The 18,167-nt window shown below is 41.5% G+C and overlaps 1 protein-coding gene across 1 annotated transcript; it reads right to left on the reverse strand.

Moving 5' to 3' along the window:
* Positions 1-581: 581 nt before the first annotated feature.
* Positions 582-11,271, reverse strand: C24H3orf49 (chromosome 24 C3orf49 homolog). The gene is given in 7 exon segments (XM_043885688.1): positions 582-779; positions 1,229-1,296; positions 1,299-1,338; positions 5,187-5,311; positions 8,780-8,937; positions 8,939-9,100; positions 11,147-11,271. Coding segments are annotated over 7 exon segments (876 nt in total).
* Between the last annotated feature and the right edge of the window lie 6,896 nt (positions 11,272-18,167).

The following is an 18,167-nucleotide window of genomic DNA, read 5'->3' on the forward strand; positions in this document are numbered from 1 at the left end:
CAAGAGTCTTGCAAGAAAGGATTTCATGATCTTTTTATAAATTTAAACTAAGTCTGAATCACATGTACTTTTCTTAAGGATTGAATTATATGTCTAATACTTGCTAGGTTCCATCCTTATCCATTCATTTTAGTTCAGAAACATGACACTTTGCATGAATCATACCTTAATAATGTTACATTTTTGTAATTTTAATAAGAACTCTTCTCTTTAAAAACAAAGGTTTAAAGTTAGCTCAATAGTAGTCACAGTGAAAGTGTCAAAATACCTTTAAGTGCTTCCTCTAATTTCATCTGGCAAATCATGGAAGAAATTTCTTTGTAGAATTGGTATGCCCTGGTAAATATTTCTATTTTCCATTATTAGTAAAAATTATGAAGCAAAAATTTGCTTATATTGACTCAAAATTAAAAATCAATTTTTGTAAAAGGACTATTGGGCCGAATATTTTTATAAGGACTTTGGGCAGAATATTTTTAAACTCACCCCCACCCCAACTGATTAAGAGAAATTTATTCAGGATTATATACCAAGAGATAAGAATCCCTATGAACATAACTTTTATGGCATCAGAAACAGAATCAGAAGCAGGACCAGGTACATGGGAAACACACATTTTTCAATTTATACTTTCTCATGGTTCGCTTGGACATCCTCTGGAACTGCTTCTAAGACCGAAGAATTTCATCCCCTAGAAACTCACACTGTTGAAGTTCAGCATGTCTTTGGGCCAATAACTTCATGGATTTATTTGTCACTGTTTCTATGAGGTCATCCACCTATGACAGCCCAAGACAAAGAAACGAAGCCATGTGTTAGAAAGCCTTGGCCACACCCCAGGGAGAGCTGTTTTTCCTGAGAGATGAGTTCAGGAACTGGTGGATGTCTGCAAGTCCCAAAGTATTATTCTAATTCAAGTCATAGCAATCAGAGCTTGAAAACATGCATTTACCACCCAGTGCTAAAGACAATCTCATCTCCTCAAACCCTCGTGTGTGTGTGGCTTCATTTTAAGTGAATTAACTTTACCATTTAGGAGGCACACAGCATCATCCTCCGTGCCCTCAGCGATCCCTTAGCCACTCTCAAACGCCCCCCACTAACAGGATGCCTTCATGCTAATCATTAGTTTCGTCCCATAGCCACGCTGTCTAGCCGGGCTGTGCGTTCCGTGGAGCCCAGGCCTCTGATGCTTTTGAAACACAAAGTAAAAACCTTTGTCCACTACCTGCATTTGAAGCTTTCCCACTGTCAAATCTGATTTCTGGAGAATGTTTTCCATGCTGTGCTTCTTTTAAATATCAGAAAGTGTGGTCTCTTTTTTGATGAATATGGAACCTATCATAAAAATGTAAAAACACATCAGATTAAGAAGTGCCACCATTATTTCTGTGACGGTGCTTCAGTGAACACCCTTACCCTTGCGACATCCTCTTTTAAACTGAATATTTGCCACATAACAACATTGGATTGGAGGCCGTATTCATATTATTCTCCACGCCCCATGCATCTCCTTTGTGCCCAGAGCTCTCTTTGAAGAGATCTATAGGGTGCAGAGAAATGAGATTGTCTGGTTCTGAAAGAATATATAGTGTCAGGAAAAAAAACAGGTCATTCGTAAGGGGAAGAAGAAGAAATTGCCTCTGTAGCCGCTGAGCACAGTCAGAGTGTGGGGCTGTTGTAGACGAGGGCCCCAGAAAGCTCATTATCACTGGATCCAGTTGCTAATCTGGTCTCTTTTCTGCAGGTTTCCTTATTTTCATGGCAGACATGTTTCCAAACATGAAAAAGAAAGCTCTGGGTTCTTTTCATTGCATGCCTGATACCCTTCCCATGGTCCCTGGCTTGCTGGTTACAAGTACCTGTGCTATTAAAACTCATTCCTAGGTCATGGCTCCTGGCTAATATGGCCTTTTTAGTCTTACTAGGTTCGCTCTTCCTTCCCCTTGTGTTTAGTAATTACCATGAGGACTACTGTGAGACCTACACAAAGTGGGTTGTGCAATCACATTTGGGTCGTGCCCTTTGCCCGAGTTGACAAATGAGTCTGTGGAACCTCTGCCCTGCCCTGACGGCTCCTGCGTGCATGCTCAGTCACTCAATCGTGTCTGACTCTTTTGTGACCCCATGGGCTATAGCCTGCCAGGCTCCTCTGTCCTTGGGACTTCCCAGGCAAAAATACTGGAGTGGGTTGCTGTTCCTCCTCCAGGGGTTGTTCCCAACCCAGGGATGGAACTTGCATCTCCTGTGTTGCCAGGCAGATTTATCACTGAGCCACCCGAGAAGCCCTGCCAGCTCGCCCCGGCTCCAACATCACTTGCAGAAGCTTCCCCAATCTAACGAGAGCACAACTCCTCTTGTTTCTCTCTCATAAAACCCAGTGGTTTGGTTTTTTTTTTTTCTACTAAGCACTTAACTTGGTAATTACCTAAGTTATTTCTGTGTGTTGAATACCGTTATTAAAAAGTCAAATGTCTTGAAGGGTCAGGCAGGTTTTGAAAAACAGGCTCAGGTGGGGCTGGCATGGACCAGAGAGAACGGGCCTCCTGCAAAGGGGGTGGCCTCTGTGTAGCTCCTGCTGTTGCTGGGGGGACTGCAAGCTCCATGTTGCCAAATCCTCTTATTTTTCAAAAGGAAGTTGAAAATCCAGACTTTTGTTTGAACGATTCTAATTTCAAAACGTGGACAACTGATTCAAATATATGAGAACATATGAGAGTATATGAGAATATTCTGAGAGCTATCACCTAGAGCCAGACATCCTGGAATGTGAAGTCAAGTGATCCTTAGAAAGCATCAATACGAACAAAGCTAGTGGATGTGATGGAATTCCAGTTGAGCTATTTCAAATCCTGAAAGATGATGCTGTGAAAGTGCTGCACTCAATATGCCAGCAAATTTGGAAAACTCAGCAGTGGGCGCAGGACTGGAAAAAGTCCGTTTTTATTCCAATCCCTAAGAAAGGCAATCCCAAAGAATGCTCAAACTACCGCACACTTGCACTCATCTCACATGCTAGTAAAGTAATGCTCAAAATTCTCCAAGCCAGGCTTCAGCAATACGTGAACCGAGACCTTCCATATGTTCAAGCTGGTTTTAGAAAAGGCAGAGGAACCAGAGATCAAATTGCCAATATCTGCTGGATCATCGAAAAAGCAAGAGAGTTCCAGAAAAACATCTATTTCTGCTTTATTGACTACGCCAAAGCCTTCGACTGTGTGGATCACAATAAACTGTGGAAAATTCTGAAGGAGATGGGAATACCAGACCACCTGACCTGCCTCTTCAGAAACCTGTATGCAGATCAGGAAGCAATAGTTAGAACTGGACATGGAACAACACACTGGTTCCAAATAGGAAAAGGAGTACGTCAAGGCTGTATATTGTTACCCTGCTTATTTAACTTACATGCAGAGTACATCATGAGAAACGCTGGGCTGGAAGAAGCACAAGCTGGAATCAAGATTGCCGGGAGAAATACCAATAACCTCAGATATGCAGATGACACCACCCTTATGGCAGAGAGTGAAGAGGAACTAAAAAGCCTCTTGATGAAAGTGAAAGAGGAGAGTGAAAACATTGGCTTAAAGCTCAACATTCAGAAAACTAAGATCACGGCATCTGGTCCCATCACCTCATGGGAAATAGATGGGGAGACAGTGGAAACAGTGTCAGACTTTATTTTTTTGGGTTCCAAAATCACTGCAGATGGTGATTGCAGCCATGAAATTAAAAGACACTTACTCCTTGGAAGGAAAGTTATGACTAACCTAGACAACATATTAAAAAGCAGAGACATTACTTTGCCAACAAAGGTCTGTCTGGTCAAGGCTATGGTTTTTCCAGTGGTCATGTATGGATGTGAGAGTTGGACTGTGAAGAAAGCTGAGTGCCAAAAAATTGATGCTTTTGAACTGTGGTGTTGGGAGGAGACTCTTGAGAGTCCCTTGGACTACTGCAAGGAGATCAAACCAGTCCTTCCTGAAGGAGCTAAGTCCTGGGTGTTCATTGGAAGGACTGATGCTGAAGATGAAACTCCAGTACTTTGGCCACCTAATGCAAAGAGTTGACTCGCTGGAAAAGACCCTGATGCTGGGAGGGATTGGGGGCAGGAGGAGATGGGGACAACAGAGGATGAGATGGCTGGATGGCATCACCGACTCAATGGGCATGAGTTTGAGTACACTCCGGGAGTTTGTGATGGACAGGGAGGCCTGGCGTGCTGGGATTCATGGGGTCAAAAAGAGTCGGACACGACGGAGCGACTGAACTGACTGATTGCTATCTACTTGATAGGGCTGTTGTAAGAAATACCTGAGTTGATATTTTTAAAGCACTTAGAAGAGGGTTTGGAACATAGTCAGCTTTAATAAATGCTTATTATGTCTAAAAAAATAATACTTCAGATTCTATTGAAAAATAGCATGGGCAATTTAGGCACAAACTTGATCTAAGTACAGATAAGTACAAGCCTTGGGTTGGAGTGTCCTGGATCATCAAGTGCTGCACCATCTATAATATACACATGTTCTATTTGTATGTTAATTTCAATTATAATGAAATGAAATTTAAAATTCAATTCCTCAATTGTACCGCCACATCAGCTGGGAAAGACTGATGGCAAAAGGAGAAGGGGGTGACAGAGGATGAGATGGTTATGTAGCATCATGGGCTCAATGGACATAAATTTGAGCAATCTCCTGGAGACAGTGAAGGACAGAGGAGCCTGGCATGCTGCAGTCCGTAGGTTTGTAAAGAGTCAGACACGACTGAGGGACTGAACAACAACTGGCCATATGCAAAGGCTTAAAAGTACACATGATAATGGCTACTGTTTTGGACAAATGTTTGCATCCTTGCAGAAATTCTGTGGGGTTGGTCTGGAGAATATCTCTCCACAGAGCATGCATGATATGCCAGATGCTAATATACCAACTTGATATTTGAACAGCTGACCAAGTCAATATAAAGCGGCAAACCCTACTGTTGCCCAGATTATAGCAGAAGCTGAACCACTCGGGCTCAGAAGTAGAGGAATCAGACCTGGCAAGTCCACTTGTGCCCTGAATTCTAGGAGTGGAGACACAAAAGGCAGCTTTAAATGGGAGAGAACTTGGTTTTCACAACAGCCCTGAACACTGACTTCTGTGTAAGTCTTTAGGCACAAGTTTGTTTCTGCATTTTACCTTTTGCATTCCTGGAGGAAGTGATGCCACAGATAAACGCTTGGTGGTTCTCCTGGCTCGGAGGAGTGTATTTCTTTGGGTTATCGCCTCTGTCTCTGCTTCAACAACGTCAAGTTGTATAGTTGCTTAGAGGGAGTGAGGGGGGGAGAAAACAGACAATCTTGAAGGATCACAATAATAAACATATGCCTGCTATTAGAAAGTCTCCTGAAAAGCAAGCATGACATGCAATTTCAGTGGCTTTTTTTCTTTGGGGTTAAAATTGAAAATGGACTTGCTTTGCTGAATCTCACACTTTCTCTTGAACACTTGACCTTTTCTTCTGGTCATGACCTCCACAGTCACCAACCCATCTTGACAAGGTGGTTGATAACTGTTTTTGAGACTTCACTTTTGCCCTCTGTTGCTCTTCCCTGTAACTCTTGTGGAATTAGGAAAAGCACCCTCTAACATACAAGACAACCCAATGACTGTTTGCTGTTGACGAAGACAAGTTTAAGTGTATTCTCCAGCAAAGTGGCTCAAGGCTCAGTCATTCACATACCATCTTAATAGTGTTTCCCACATTCTAGGAGCCCTGTGAATCCTAGAGTCCTTAATATTTTCCTCTATCAGTTCAATTCTTGGGACTTCTCTGGTGGTCCACTGTTAGGAGCCCTCGCTGCCAATGCAGGTGGTGGTTCGGGTTCTATCCCTGGACAGGGATCTAAGATCCCACAGGCTATGTGGCACAGCCAAAAGATAAGGGAAAAAAGCATCCTCATAAAAAAAAAATCAGTTCTTGACACAATAAACATACTTATAAAGGAAACTTAAAACACTATCATAAATCAAAAACCAGAATCATAAATATAGACACTGAGACTAGGATGGTAAAATCAAAATCATGTTATTGCCAACAGAACGCAGTAAACTTGAGGTTACTCTCTGTTTTACTAAGGTAGAAAAAGGGAAGAAGATGAGACTTTTTCCTTGATGTAGGGAAAGGGGTCACAAAAGGCACTGGGAAAAGCAGGGTGTGCAGCGTGGTCTGTCTCGGAGTTTTCATGCTGTGCATAGCACCTAAGATCAATTTCATCTGCTTCGGGTCACTTGGTGACTGCATTGAGGAACCACGGCTCCTCAGCTCAGGGGCTGGTGGCTCTACCTTCAACATGGATGCTCAACCCAGGGACGCTTCTTTCTCCACCACCCTCCACTGTCAGCTCTTGCCCAAATCTTGCAACTCCTGACAGTGAACATTCTCTTCCACCTCACCACCCCCACTGCCCATGACCAGCCCCAGCTAATATTATCCGTTGCCTTGGATGAATGCAAGAGCCTGTTTATCATTCCTCCTGCATCAGATCTTACCCTCCTCCAATCCAGTCTCTACCCTGCGGTCTGAGCTACCTTTAAAAAACGCCCTTCAAATCATATAAATCCCCAGCTTGAAAATATCTTATCACCCTTAGGAAAGGTTAAAATTTCTTAACATGGTTTACAAACACACTTATCACCTTATTCAGCAGACTCTCGCTGGCCGGATTACCTTCAGGCCTTAATTATGCCCAGTGCTCTCTTGACGCTGGGACTTGAACATGCTCTGCCCTCTTCCTGGAAAACTGTTCTCACCACTTTTTCCTTATCTAACTCTAGTTCTTCAGATCTCATCTGAGTTGTCCATTCTTTAGCGAGGCTTTCTCGAGCCCCCTCCTCTAAAGCCAGCATTCATGACGTGTACCCACCCTATCCTGTGCTTCTTCTTTGCATCAGAGGTAAATATCTGCATGACATTGAAATGCCCCTCCATGCCCTCTGTAACTCAAGGAGGGTAGAGACCACACCTGTACTGTCCCTTTCAGCATGCCTGCCACATAATATGTATTTACTACATATTCGTTTTATAGCCTAATGAGGATCAACAGGGATGAGCAACTGTCTTTCAGCCACAGTTGAGAATCAGAATGTTCGAGCTGCAGCCTGAAAAATGGGCAAGTTTCTTGGAGAAATCTTAGTGTAGAGATTTGTTATTTCAGCTATGATAAAAATAAGCCAATGCATGGGATGTGGTGGAAGGTTCTGGTCCTCTGTTTTCTGCTGGACTCTTCAACTCCAGCCCCATCAGTAGAGAAGTGTGTCCTCTTTGTTGTTTTCAATAGAAACAGGCAGGTCAATCTATATCAGGTAATTGCCAGATGCTTGGATGCTTGTATTAGTTGTGTTTTTCCAGAAGAGAGAGTTTGTTTGAAAGGGCAATGTGTCAGCTGGAGGCCATCAGTTTTTGTTTTTTCTGGAAAAAGTATCTACCAAGCCTTATCATGATGTGAAATTTGAAGATACGTGTGAATCACCTACATATACATAAGTATTCTATATGTTTCTGAATGCTGTACTGTAAAGGGCACTAGAAACATACAAAGGGTATTTATGGCACTGAAGCTCTTCTGTATGGTATTGTAATGAGAGAGAAATTACATGGCGAGTTTTTCAAACCCACGGAACTGTGTGGGGCAAACAGTGAATCCTAATGTAAACTACGGTGGTTGTTTACTTGCTAAGTTGTGTCCAATTCTTTTGACACCATGGACTGTAGCCTGCCAGACTCCTCTGTCCATGGGATTCTCCAGGCAAGAATAGTGGGAGTGGATTGCCATTTCTTCTCCAAGTTAGGGATCTAACCTGGGTCTCCTGCATCACAGGTGGATTCTTTACCAACCTAGCCACCAGGGAAGTCCAGCGTAAACTGTGGACTAGTGTTAATAATAATATGTTAACATGGGCTCATCAACGGTACTAAGGCAAGAAGTTCATAATAGAGGAAACTGTGGGGTAAGGAGAGGAGGGTATAGAGGAAATTTCTGTATTTTCTACTCAATTTTTCCAGTTTACCTAAAATTGCTCTACAAAAAAGTCTATCAATTTTAAAAAGGAGAATGCAAATAGTAGTCATCACTCACATGACCCCTCCCCCACCAAACATCATTACCCTGTCACAAAAGAAATTGTCAACAGTTCAAACGCCAATTCTTCACAAAGTATGTGGGAAGTAGATATAATAAAATAAAATTTCCTTTACAACTTACCAATCACACATTTTTTTTTTTCAATCATACATTTTTAAAATGGAATTCTCACCACAACTTTGTCTGTTGGAAGCAGCCATTTGAAAATCTCCCTCACTTCTTTCTCCAGAAATAAAACCAGAAAATCCCACTTTGGTTTGATTTTCTAATATATGTGTATGTATATATGCATATACATATATATACACCTATGTACACATCTAACATTTATTTATTTATTTATTTTTTTCACATCTAATATTTAAATGAAAAGTAGTTTTAGACTGATGAGACCACTGACTAACTGGACTGGGAGTGACCTCAAATGTAATCTAATTCAGAGCTTTTGAAGATGTATACACACACACACACATCACCTGGGAATCTTTCTAAAAGGCAGATTCTGACTCAGTAGCCCTGGGTGGGGCCTTAACTTCTGCATTTCAGACAAGCTCCCCAGAAATGCTATTCTGTGGGTAACAACAAAAGCTGTCCTATTTCATTTTCTCTCTTGGCCTTGACACTGGACCGTATGTTGACTTGGATTACCATTCTGGGAGAGCTTTCTCATTCTTGGTTCGGTAAATAACTTGGGTGATGGAAGCTCCTTGACAATTCTAGGAAGAAGGCTCTGCGTATTTGGAAGGAGGGTTTCCTTGTGGTTTGGGGCACCCTCTTCGTTGACACTTGCTGGCTTGCTTCTGTACGTGTGACAGCATCCTCCCCAAAACAGTCTTCACTTTCCTCACCAAATTTTTCTTCTGATTTTGCTGGCTCTTGTGAAATTCCATGTCACTATCACTGGATGACTCCTCTTTAGGGACCAATACATTTTGTTTTACTAAGTTGGTAGACACAGCTCTATGCCATCTGAACAAAGGAAAAATAATTTGTGTCAAGGAAATTGAAAAGTTAAAAATGAAACATTGGAATCATGAAAATCAACTGCAAATGTGAACAACTTATACAGTTCAAAAAAAGAAAACTAAAGACGAAGCATCAAATCCAAAGCAACTACTTGATATTTTGTTGCTGAACTCTAGAAGTGCATTCTGGCCACTATCTCACTTAATCCTCAGGGCTGGTAGTTTATATTGTTATCTTCAGTTTACTAATGAGTAAGCTGAGACACAGAGATATTAATTTAATTGATGGAGCATAGAATGCAGATTTTAATCTTGGTTTGTGACTGTTAGAATATATTACCTCATATTGGCAAATTGGTGATCTCATTTCAATCATGGTTTGAGATATTTTTTTGCTGGACTTCAAAATGTGGTTCCAAATGGTGATGAGACATGAGAGTGTCTGCTAGGGTAGTTAATAAAAAACATATTCTTCAAGGTCCTATAAATGCTCCATTTTATGCAGAATACTGATTTAGAGAGAGCAATTATAAATGCATATTTCCAAAATTCCAAATAAATAATATCTTCATCATTTCAGTAATAAAATAGGTAATACTTCTTAGTAGACTTTTATGTGCTAAACACTCATCTAAGTTCTTTCATATGTATTACATATTTTAATCCTCCTACTATCATCTCCATTTTACAAATGAGGAAATTAAAACTTGGAAAGCTTAAATAATTTATGCCCAGATAATCTGACCCCAAAGTCTATTCTGTTAGCTTCTGTGCTAAGTGAGTATCACACGTTCCATGATACCCTCATTTACCTAATATTCTTCCTTGATTAACTACTTTGATGTTAGTTTCATCCAAAGCAATGATATCCATAAAATTCCAGAGATTTTTAAAAATTAGTCTTCTATTTCGAGATAAAAAATCATTTATGGGCTAGGACTAATCTCCCATGGACCCCTAAGAGAACTTTTAATAAAACCATCAGTTTCTACTACCATAAATACACACACACATGGGAGTACAATGTAGGAGGCTCAGGAACCCCCAAGGTCATCCACGCAACCCCCATCAAGTAAAAAGCCCAGCTCTAAGCAGTTTCTGAATCTCCAAGATGCATCTCCTAGTCCCATCCCCCCACCCTCATTCCCAATCTATTTATAACATAATTAATAAGATGATTTTGCTCCAAAGCCTAGGAATAGAACTGCTACCATTAACCTTTTAAGTATCTTGGTTGGTTGTGAATTTATTTGGTTGTATTGCCTCTCTTTTTAACCCCTATTTTTTTATTGGAAGTGGAAATCTCTGCAAAATTTCATTTTGCCCATGGAAGTTCAGAAGTCCGGTCTTTGATACTTTAGGTCTCATGAAAATGACTCTTTACTACCTACCTGAGCTATTGCTCGTGAATTTGGTAAGGAAGAATACTCTCCAAATTGGAAAATAATCATCTCACTGCCTTTCCAAATTAAAATGTATTACATTTGGAGTATTCCATGCTTGTCTTCATGGTTTTGCCACTGGCAAGAAATATGAGGTATAAGACAGTTTTTAGGTTACATTAAAGAGCATGTACGTGGGTAAAATATAATTAGTACGCATTACAACAGCCCAAATTGCTGGAAAGGGGAATGGAGAGAGCACTGATCATGGACTTATTTTGAAAAATGCACTATTGGTTTTTCAAAATAATAGTATTTGCTGTCTAAAACTGTGAGATTGAAATATCAACTTAGTATCTATGAATTTTAATATCATATGTGACAATAAATCTCAAGTTCAGGTAGAAAGGCAAGGTTTTCCCATTACAATGAAGACTTTTCTGATCACAAAACGAGGCTTCCATCGTGGCACTAGATTCCCTGATCCAATGTATATATGCTGTCTATGTATGCTGTCTCTGTTCCCTCTAATCCACAGGGAGCCTTCATTTCTAAATGCAGTGCTTAAAAACATGCTACTTTTTTCTGATCAGCACAGTGAATATTGTTTAACGCAAAATCCATAGCATCTCACTCAAGAGAGAAGAAAATGAGCCCCAGTTTCCTACCCTTCAATCCCTTTCCTTTGGAAGGAGCCGCTTCTCTTTCTGGGCTGCTGAAATCTTCGGTACTGGCCAGCTCTTTCGTAAGCACCCTTAAAGCGCTCTGGAGTATACAGGTGAGGGTGGCCCATTGCTGTCAACCTCACCTGCAGTAGTCGTTGTTAATTTCTTTAGCTCTTAGGCTCACAGACTACAAAACAAAATCATCCAGTGACTGAGGCTCTTTTAACTCCAGGGCTGTTTGGGGGTAAAGTATGTAGGAAAACTTTTGGAATTGCTTCCTTATTCCCTTCCAGGTGTTACACACATCATTTGTGGGACTGGCCCTGTTTACCACTTTACAGAGGTCATCAATGATGCAGTTGACAGAGCAGTGGGAAATTCCGTCATGTTGCAGACTCCAGGGCAAGGCAGATGTGAATAGGTGACCTGCTTGTCTAACCACTGCCATTTGGGTTGGTAATAAAGTAATCACACACCAACTGATTATCACATTCAAATGTGCACGTCTGCATTCCAAACAGGGAAGAACCGAGACCACCACCACTAATTCCAGTGACCCCAGCTTTTGTTAGATCTTTCATGTAGAACTGATGAATGCTCTCCGTCCAGTTTTTATTTGGCTTTCTCACAGTACACCCCTTGGGCTATTTTGTAGTGATCTCTCAAAACACATGGCTGAGAAAGTTGGGCCCACCCCTCCCTTTTGACATTTGGTTTATTTCCTGGAGGAGAGCAAATTCTTGCTGGGTTGGAACTTCTCACCACAAGGTGGCAGCAGACACTAGGGTTTATTCCCATCCCTTTCTGGCGCTTTGAGTTTTTCAGTCTGAACTAACTAGACGCAAAGAAGGAAAACTCCAGAAAAGTGTTGGGGGATATAATGATTATTGTTTTCTGTGTTTGTACTCATCAGTCATCTGCAGCGGGACTCTCAAACTTTCATGTGTACACAAATTACCTGGGGATCTTGTTAAAATGCAGATTTTGTTGCAGCAGTTCTGCCTGATGAGGTCATTGGGGCCAGAGAGCTCAACAAAATAAAAAAGGGTTACTTGCATGTGGATTTGTCTGCTCCTGACAGATTAATCAGCAGGCACCAGAGCCCTGAGGTGGAAGGAGTCTGATGTCTTTGAAAACGTAGTCAGGGTGGCTGCAGCGAAGAGGCAATGTATGTGATAAGCTGGAGGGATAGGCAGGGCCAAGCCGGCTGGATCCTACAGAACAACTGAAAGTTGTACCATTATTTTGGATCTTCAGAATAATGGAAAGCTATGAGGTTTTTTTAATCATTAAAATTAAAGACAAATTAAAAAATTTTAAAGTGTGGTAAAATATATATTATATGCTGCTTCTGCTAAGTCACTTCAGTTGTGTCCAACTCTGTGCGACCCCATGGACAGCAGCCCACCAGGCTCCTCTGTCCACAGGATTCTCCAGGCAAGAATTCTGGAGTGGGTTGCCATTTCCTTCTCCAATATATTATATACAATTTACCATTTTTAAGTATGTTCATATTGTTGGGCAACCATCATCACCAGCATCTTCAGAAATTTATCTTACAAAATTGAAATTGAAAACCCATTAAACAATAACCCCTAATAACTTTTCTGTCTCTATGAATTGTTCTTAATTGGGAAAAAATATCTTGGAAGAAGTCACTACGTAAGGTGACAAAATTCCAAAAATGAATTACCGTGAAAATATATATCCCAATTTCTTTGTACAATAGTGAGAAAAATCTGCAGTACAGAAGAAGAGTGGAAAAGAAATAGGAAGGGTTAAGGAGAAGGGTATGAGGGTGAACAGTATTTTAATGCAAGCCCAGAAGTTAAGTAGAAAGCCTGTAGCTGTGTATGCTTTATTCATCCAACCTGCACATTAGGTAACTGAAGAGCAAAAATAAAGCCAAATGAGAATTCTGTTTTGTTTCGAGGTAAATTTCAAAATTTTTGATTTCTGAACTGAATTCAGAACCAACTCTTTTTAGTTCTTGGGATAATGACTGAATTCAACAGCTCTCAACAATGAAAAAAATGTTATTGCTACATCCAGTCCAAGAGATGGCTGCACTCTCTCTTTATGAATTTGATGACACTTTTTGAGGAGTGATGCTGAAACCCAGACTCTGTGTACCAATGCTGAATTGAATCTCAGAGACAGAATTTTGGGTGAGCTGGGACAGAAGGGCTCTCTATTGCTTTGCCCAGCAAAGGAGGCCACAGCAAGCTGGTACCCATTAGACTGTCCCATCCTGGAGTGGGTAGAAAGGGGTCTTACAATGTTAAAGCAACAGGGCATGATCAGCTCCTGGACATTCCTCTGAACGGTGGGTGGTGAGGTAACTGGGAGTCAGCATCATCAACCTTCTGGTTCCAACCGGTCTGGGGTCTACGTGCTTGGGGGCAGCATACAATTACCTTCTTCCACTTGGTGGAGATTTCCGTACCTGCAAAACAGTTCAAAAGATTAAGCTGAGAATATTATCGATAGTCCTTGGGGAAGAAATGAATGTCCCTGACTTTGTTTAATGGCTAAAGTATTATTATTTTGTCTGGCTTGATTGGTTTCCTTTCTTTCTGCATTTTTCTCACTTCTGTGATTAAACTTACTCTTTGACTAAAGCTTTTTTACAGACAAAAGGCAGGTGGAGGATGTGGCTTGGGGACTATTCTGGGAAGGCCTCAGAGGGTCCTGCTGGGTTACAGGAGCTAGTCAATATGTATTCATTCTGTGCAATGAGAATCCAGCGTTGAACAAAACAACTGGAACCCCTGTCTAAGATTTACACTCTAGGGGAGGGCACAGATTCCAACCTTGTTAGTAAGCTGATACAGCGTTCAGACACCGATAAGGAATGCTAGGAAAAAACTAGGAAAACACTGTAGCAAGTGAGTGTTTCTACCAGGGCGATCAAAAAAGACCTCTCAAGGAAGTGATAGTCGAGGTGAGACATTCCACATTGGAAAGGACATAAACTGTGGTCAGATCTGTGTTCTAAAGCAAAGTATTCCAAAGATGAGAAATGACCAGAGCAAAAGTTCTGAGGTGGCTGGGCACTAGGTCAGATTAGAGGGCAGGAAGGAGACCACGGTGGTGGGAATACAGGTGACAAAGGAAGGCAACGTTATGTTTGTGTTCTTAAAAAGATTGCTGGGGCTTCCCTGGCCCCACAGTGGTTAAGACTCGGAACTTTCAAGGCAAAGGTGCGAATTTGATTCCTTGTTGGGGAACTGAGATTCTGTCTGCTACGTGGCATGGCCAGGAAGTTAAAGAAAAAAAAAAAAAACCAGAAGAAGAAGAAGAAAGAAAAGATTGTTGTGTGCCACTTGCAATGCGCACTGGAAAAAAATGTGACGGCTGAAGAGGCAATTGATCCAGGATGGAGACGCTGGTGGTGAGGCATAGAGTGAGACAGATGTGCAGAGATTCAGGGAATATTTAGGAAGTATCACACTGAAATGAACTCAGTGTCAAGGGGTGGTGAGTAGACAGCGAGAGAAACTAGACTGGGAAGTTAGCTTGTTGCAGTAGCTCAAGTCTGAGACAGGAGTGGCTTTTTAAAAAAAATTTTTGGCCGTGCGGTGCAGCATGTGGGATCGACAGTTCCCCACCCAGGGGTTGAACCTGCATCCCCTGCCTTGGAAGCATGGAGTCTGAACCACTAGACTGCCAGGTAAGTTCCTGGAGTGGTTTAACTAAATAGGGGTAATGGAGGTAGAGAGAAGTGCACTGATTCAAGAGCCCCCTGTAAGTCTACTTTTCTTTCCAACCCTCCTTGGGATATGGTTTGGCATCAAACCCGTAGGCTCACTCCCTGGACATTGGTAAATGTCCCTTTCAAAAGCCAGAGCAGGGCAAAGCCTGGTCAAAACACAATCTCCCTTGTTGTTAACATTATCCTTCTATTCTATCCTTCTAACAGATCTGAGATCACAAAATCCTATTTAGGTAACCATAACAACAGTTGCAAATGAGAATGCTTGGGTGGCCAGGCAGGTAAATGTGAGAAGCTGCAGGGTGTAGCAAAGAGGGGAGTCAACTTTGGTAAACCATGGAATGCTGGACCAATCAAATGTTAATGAACTTCAAATTGTTAAGGCTCTTCCAGCATTTAAAAATGTTTAGCTTGTGGGTCACCTATTTGCTGACTTCAAAGGCCTTTTTATGTAAACTCTCCATTCAGTCAGGCAGATCTTTCCTATCTGTGGTCCCAAAGCTGATTCCCATCCTCCTCCAAGTTTTTGTTTCTCCCCCTCCAAGCTTAACTTAAACTTCCATTCTATTGCCTTTGGGCTAGTTATTACATTGTTTTTGCATCTCATCTCTATCTGGTTTCGTACTAACCTTACCTATGAATGTGTAAGTTCTCAAAAACTTGGTAAGCAGAGATTTCAGGTCTTACTTCAAATTTGGGAGTAATAAACACATAGACTTTTGAGAGTCTCTTGGACAGCAAAGAGATCAAACCAGTCCATCCTAAAGGAAATCGGTCCTGAATATTCATTGGAAGAAATGATGCTGAAGCTGAAGCTCCAGTACTTTGGCCACCTGATGAGAAGAACTGACTCATTTGAAAAGACCCTGATGCTGGGAAAGATTGAAGGTGGAAGAGAAGGGGATGACAGAGGATGAGATGGTTGGAAGGCATCACTGACTCGATGGACATGAGTTTGAGCAAGCTCTGGGAGTTGGTGATGGACAGGGAAGACTGGTGAGCTTCAGTCCATGGGGTCGCAAGAGTCAGACACGACTGAGTGACTGAATTGAAATGAACTGAAATGCATAAAACAGGCAGGATGATGTACTTTAGTGGTGGTGTGGTTTAGTCGCTAAGTCGTGTTCCACTCCTGCAACCCCATGGACTGTAGCCCACCAGGCTCCTCTGGCAGGATTTCCCTGGCAAGAATACTGGAGTGGGTTGCCACGCCCTCCTCTAGGGGATCATCATGCCCAGGGATTGAACCTGGGTCTCCTGCATTGCAGGTGGATTCTTTACTGACTGAGGTAGGAGGGAAGCCTCTATCTTAGTGGAGTCATTTAAAAACGGAATCCCTTTGAAAATGAATGACTCTAGTAAGGTGAAGAGTCCTCACTCACTCAACTCACCCAGGACTGACCAGGGCTTAGGAGGTCTTTGCATGTAGAGAAATATGAATTGGGGACATTTTCCTTTTTGCTTGAGCACTTCTCCTTACTGGAGCTTTTGCCCACTTGAGAGAAGAAGGTAACATTTTACAGGTCACTTAGCAAGTACTGTTCCACGAGGAAGTGTATACTGGGCGCCTAAAGACAGAATGCTTCACCCAAGGACTCCTTACTAAGAGGGTGCCACTCCCTAGCGGTCCGGGAAGGCTGGGGCTGGGGCATAGTGTCTCTGAAGTGGCAAGAGGCTTTTCAAGGAAGGATGTCTTTTTTTTTTTTTTTTCAGTTGCTTTTTGTATTGATTTCTGCCCCAGGTGAGTATCTGTAACTTCAGACTCATCGTGTATCTCTGAGGATAAACATTTGGTTTGCTTTGACGGTCTTTAATAACTCGAACTCTTTTGAAGTTGTCAAGTACTCTAGGCTGTGCCCCATTAGAAAGTCGATGTTTCAGTTAAAATGCCCTCTCAGATGAAGTTGAGATCAGTGTAGACTGGTACAAGTTCTTTGGAGGGCAGTTTGGCAACATCTATCAGCATGTGATGTCTGTATTGTCTCAGAGCCAGTGTGTTATTTCTGGGAATTTATTCTACAGAAATACTCATAGAATGATGTAAAGCTATATGTAGGTTTATTTGTAAGAGCAAAAACTAGAGGCAGCCTACATGGCCATCAATAGAAGAGTAAACACTATCTGTAGACACAGACATAATATGGCCATTGGAGCCATGAAAAGAAGGAGGCAGATCAGTTTGTTCTGATGTGCAAATAAAAAGATAATTCACAGTGTACTGTGGAGTGGAGACAGGATGCCCTAAAACTGTGAATACAAGAAGATTCTTTAAAAAAAAAAAAAACTATATTCACATGCAAGCTGGCATAGGACGTACTGGAAGAAAATACACCAAAGAGTTAACAGTGTGTATTTTTGGAGATTGGGGCTGAAAACGGTGATAGAGCAGCAGATGTGAGGAGGAAGAACTAGGAGGTTTAAAGATGTTCATTTTATATACTTTATATTGTTGTTTTTTTTTTTAAGTGAGCTTATATTACATTAAACTAAGAAATCAAACTCGAGAATTTAAAATGTAATGATCCAAATTTTGAATCATTTTCTTCATACATTTATTCACTTATTCATTCAGCAAATATTTCTTAAGTGCCTACCATGGCCAGACACTGTTCTTTTTCCTGGTGACATATCAGGGATCTAACAGATGAAAATCCCCAATTTCATGCAGCCTGTATTTGAGGTGGGGGGAGAGGAGGCTGAAAGTAAATGTATAATATGACAAAAAATAAGGAAATAATATATAAAATTTAAAACTTTTCACCTGCAGGGGTAGGATATAATGCTATTTTTGTGCAAGCATGGTCTGGGAAGACCTCTCTGATATGAGGACATTATATCAGAGTCCTAAAAGGAAATGAGCACACAGGAGATGTGTTGATCCAGGGAAGATGCATTTGGACAGGGAGTCAAGGCAAAGGCCCTGAGGCAGGAGCTGCTTGATGTGTTTAAGGAACAGAAAGGCTTGTGTGGATCAAGCAGAGGGAGTAAGGGCAAGAGTGAAGGAATACGAGGCCAGATAAATGAAGGAAGACTCATCTATCGTGTGGGGCTTGGAGGCCAGCATATAAACTTGGCCTTCACTCTGTGTGAGGTGAAAAGCTGTCATAGGATTTTGAGAAAAAGCATGGTGTAACCTGACTTCAGTTTTAGCATGTTGTCACCTCCACTTTGAGTTGCTCAATCATGTAAAAGGTACATGTTGATATTTTCTAGCATAACCCAAAGAACCCCTGAATTAGCATGACTGCTGTAGCAAATTATCACAAACTTGGAGGTGCCTTAAGACAGCATAGATATATGATCTTACAG

The sequence above is a fragment of the Cervus elaphus genome, chromosome 24 (genome assembly GCF_910594005.1).
Source record: "Cervus elaphus chromosome 24, mCerEla1.1, whole genome shotgun sequence".
Taxonomy (NCBI): Eukaryota; Metazoa; Chordata; class Mammalia; order Artiodactyla; family Cervidae; genus Cervus; species Cervus elaphus.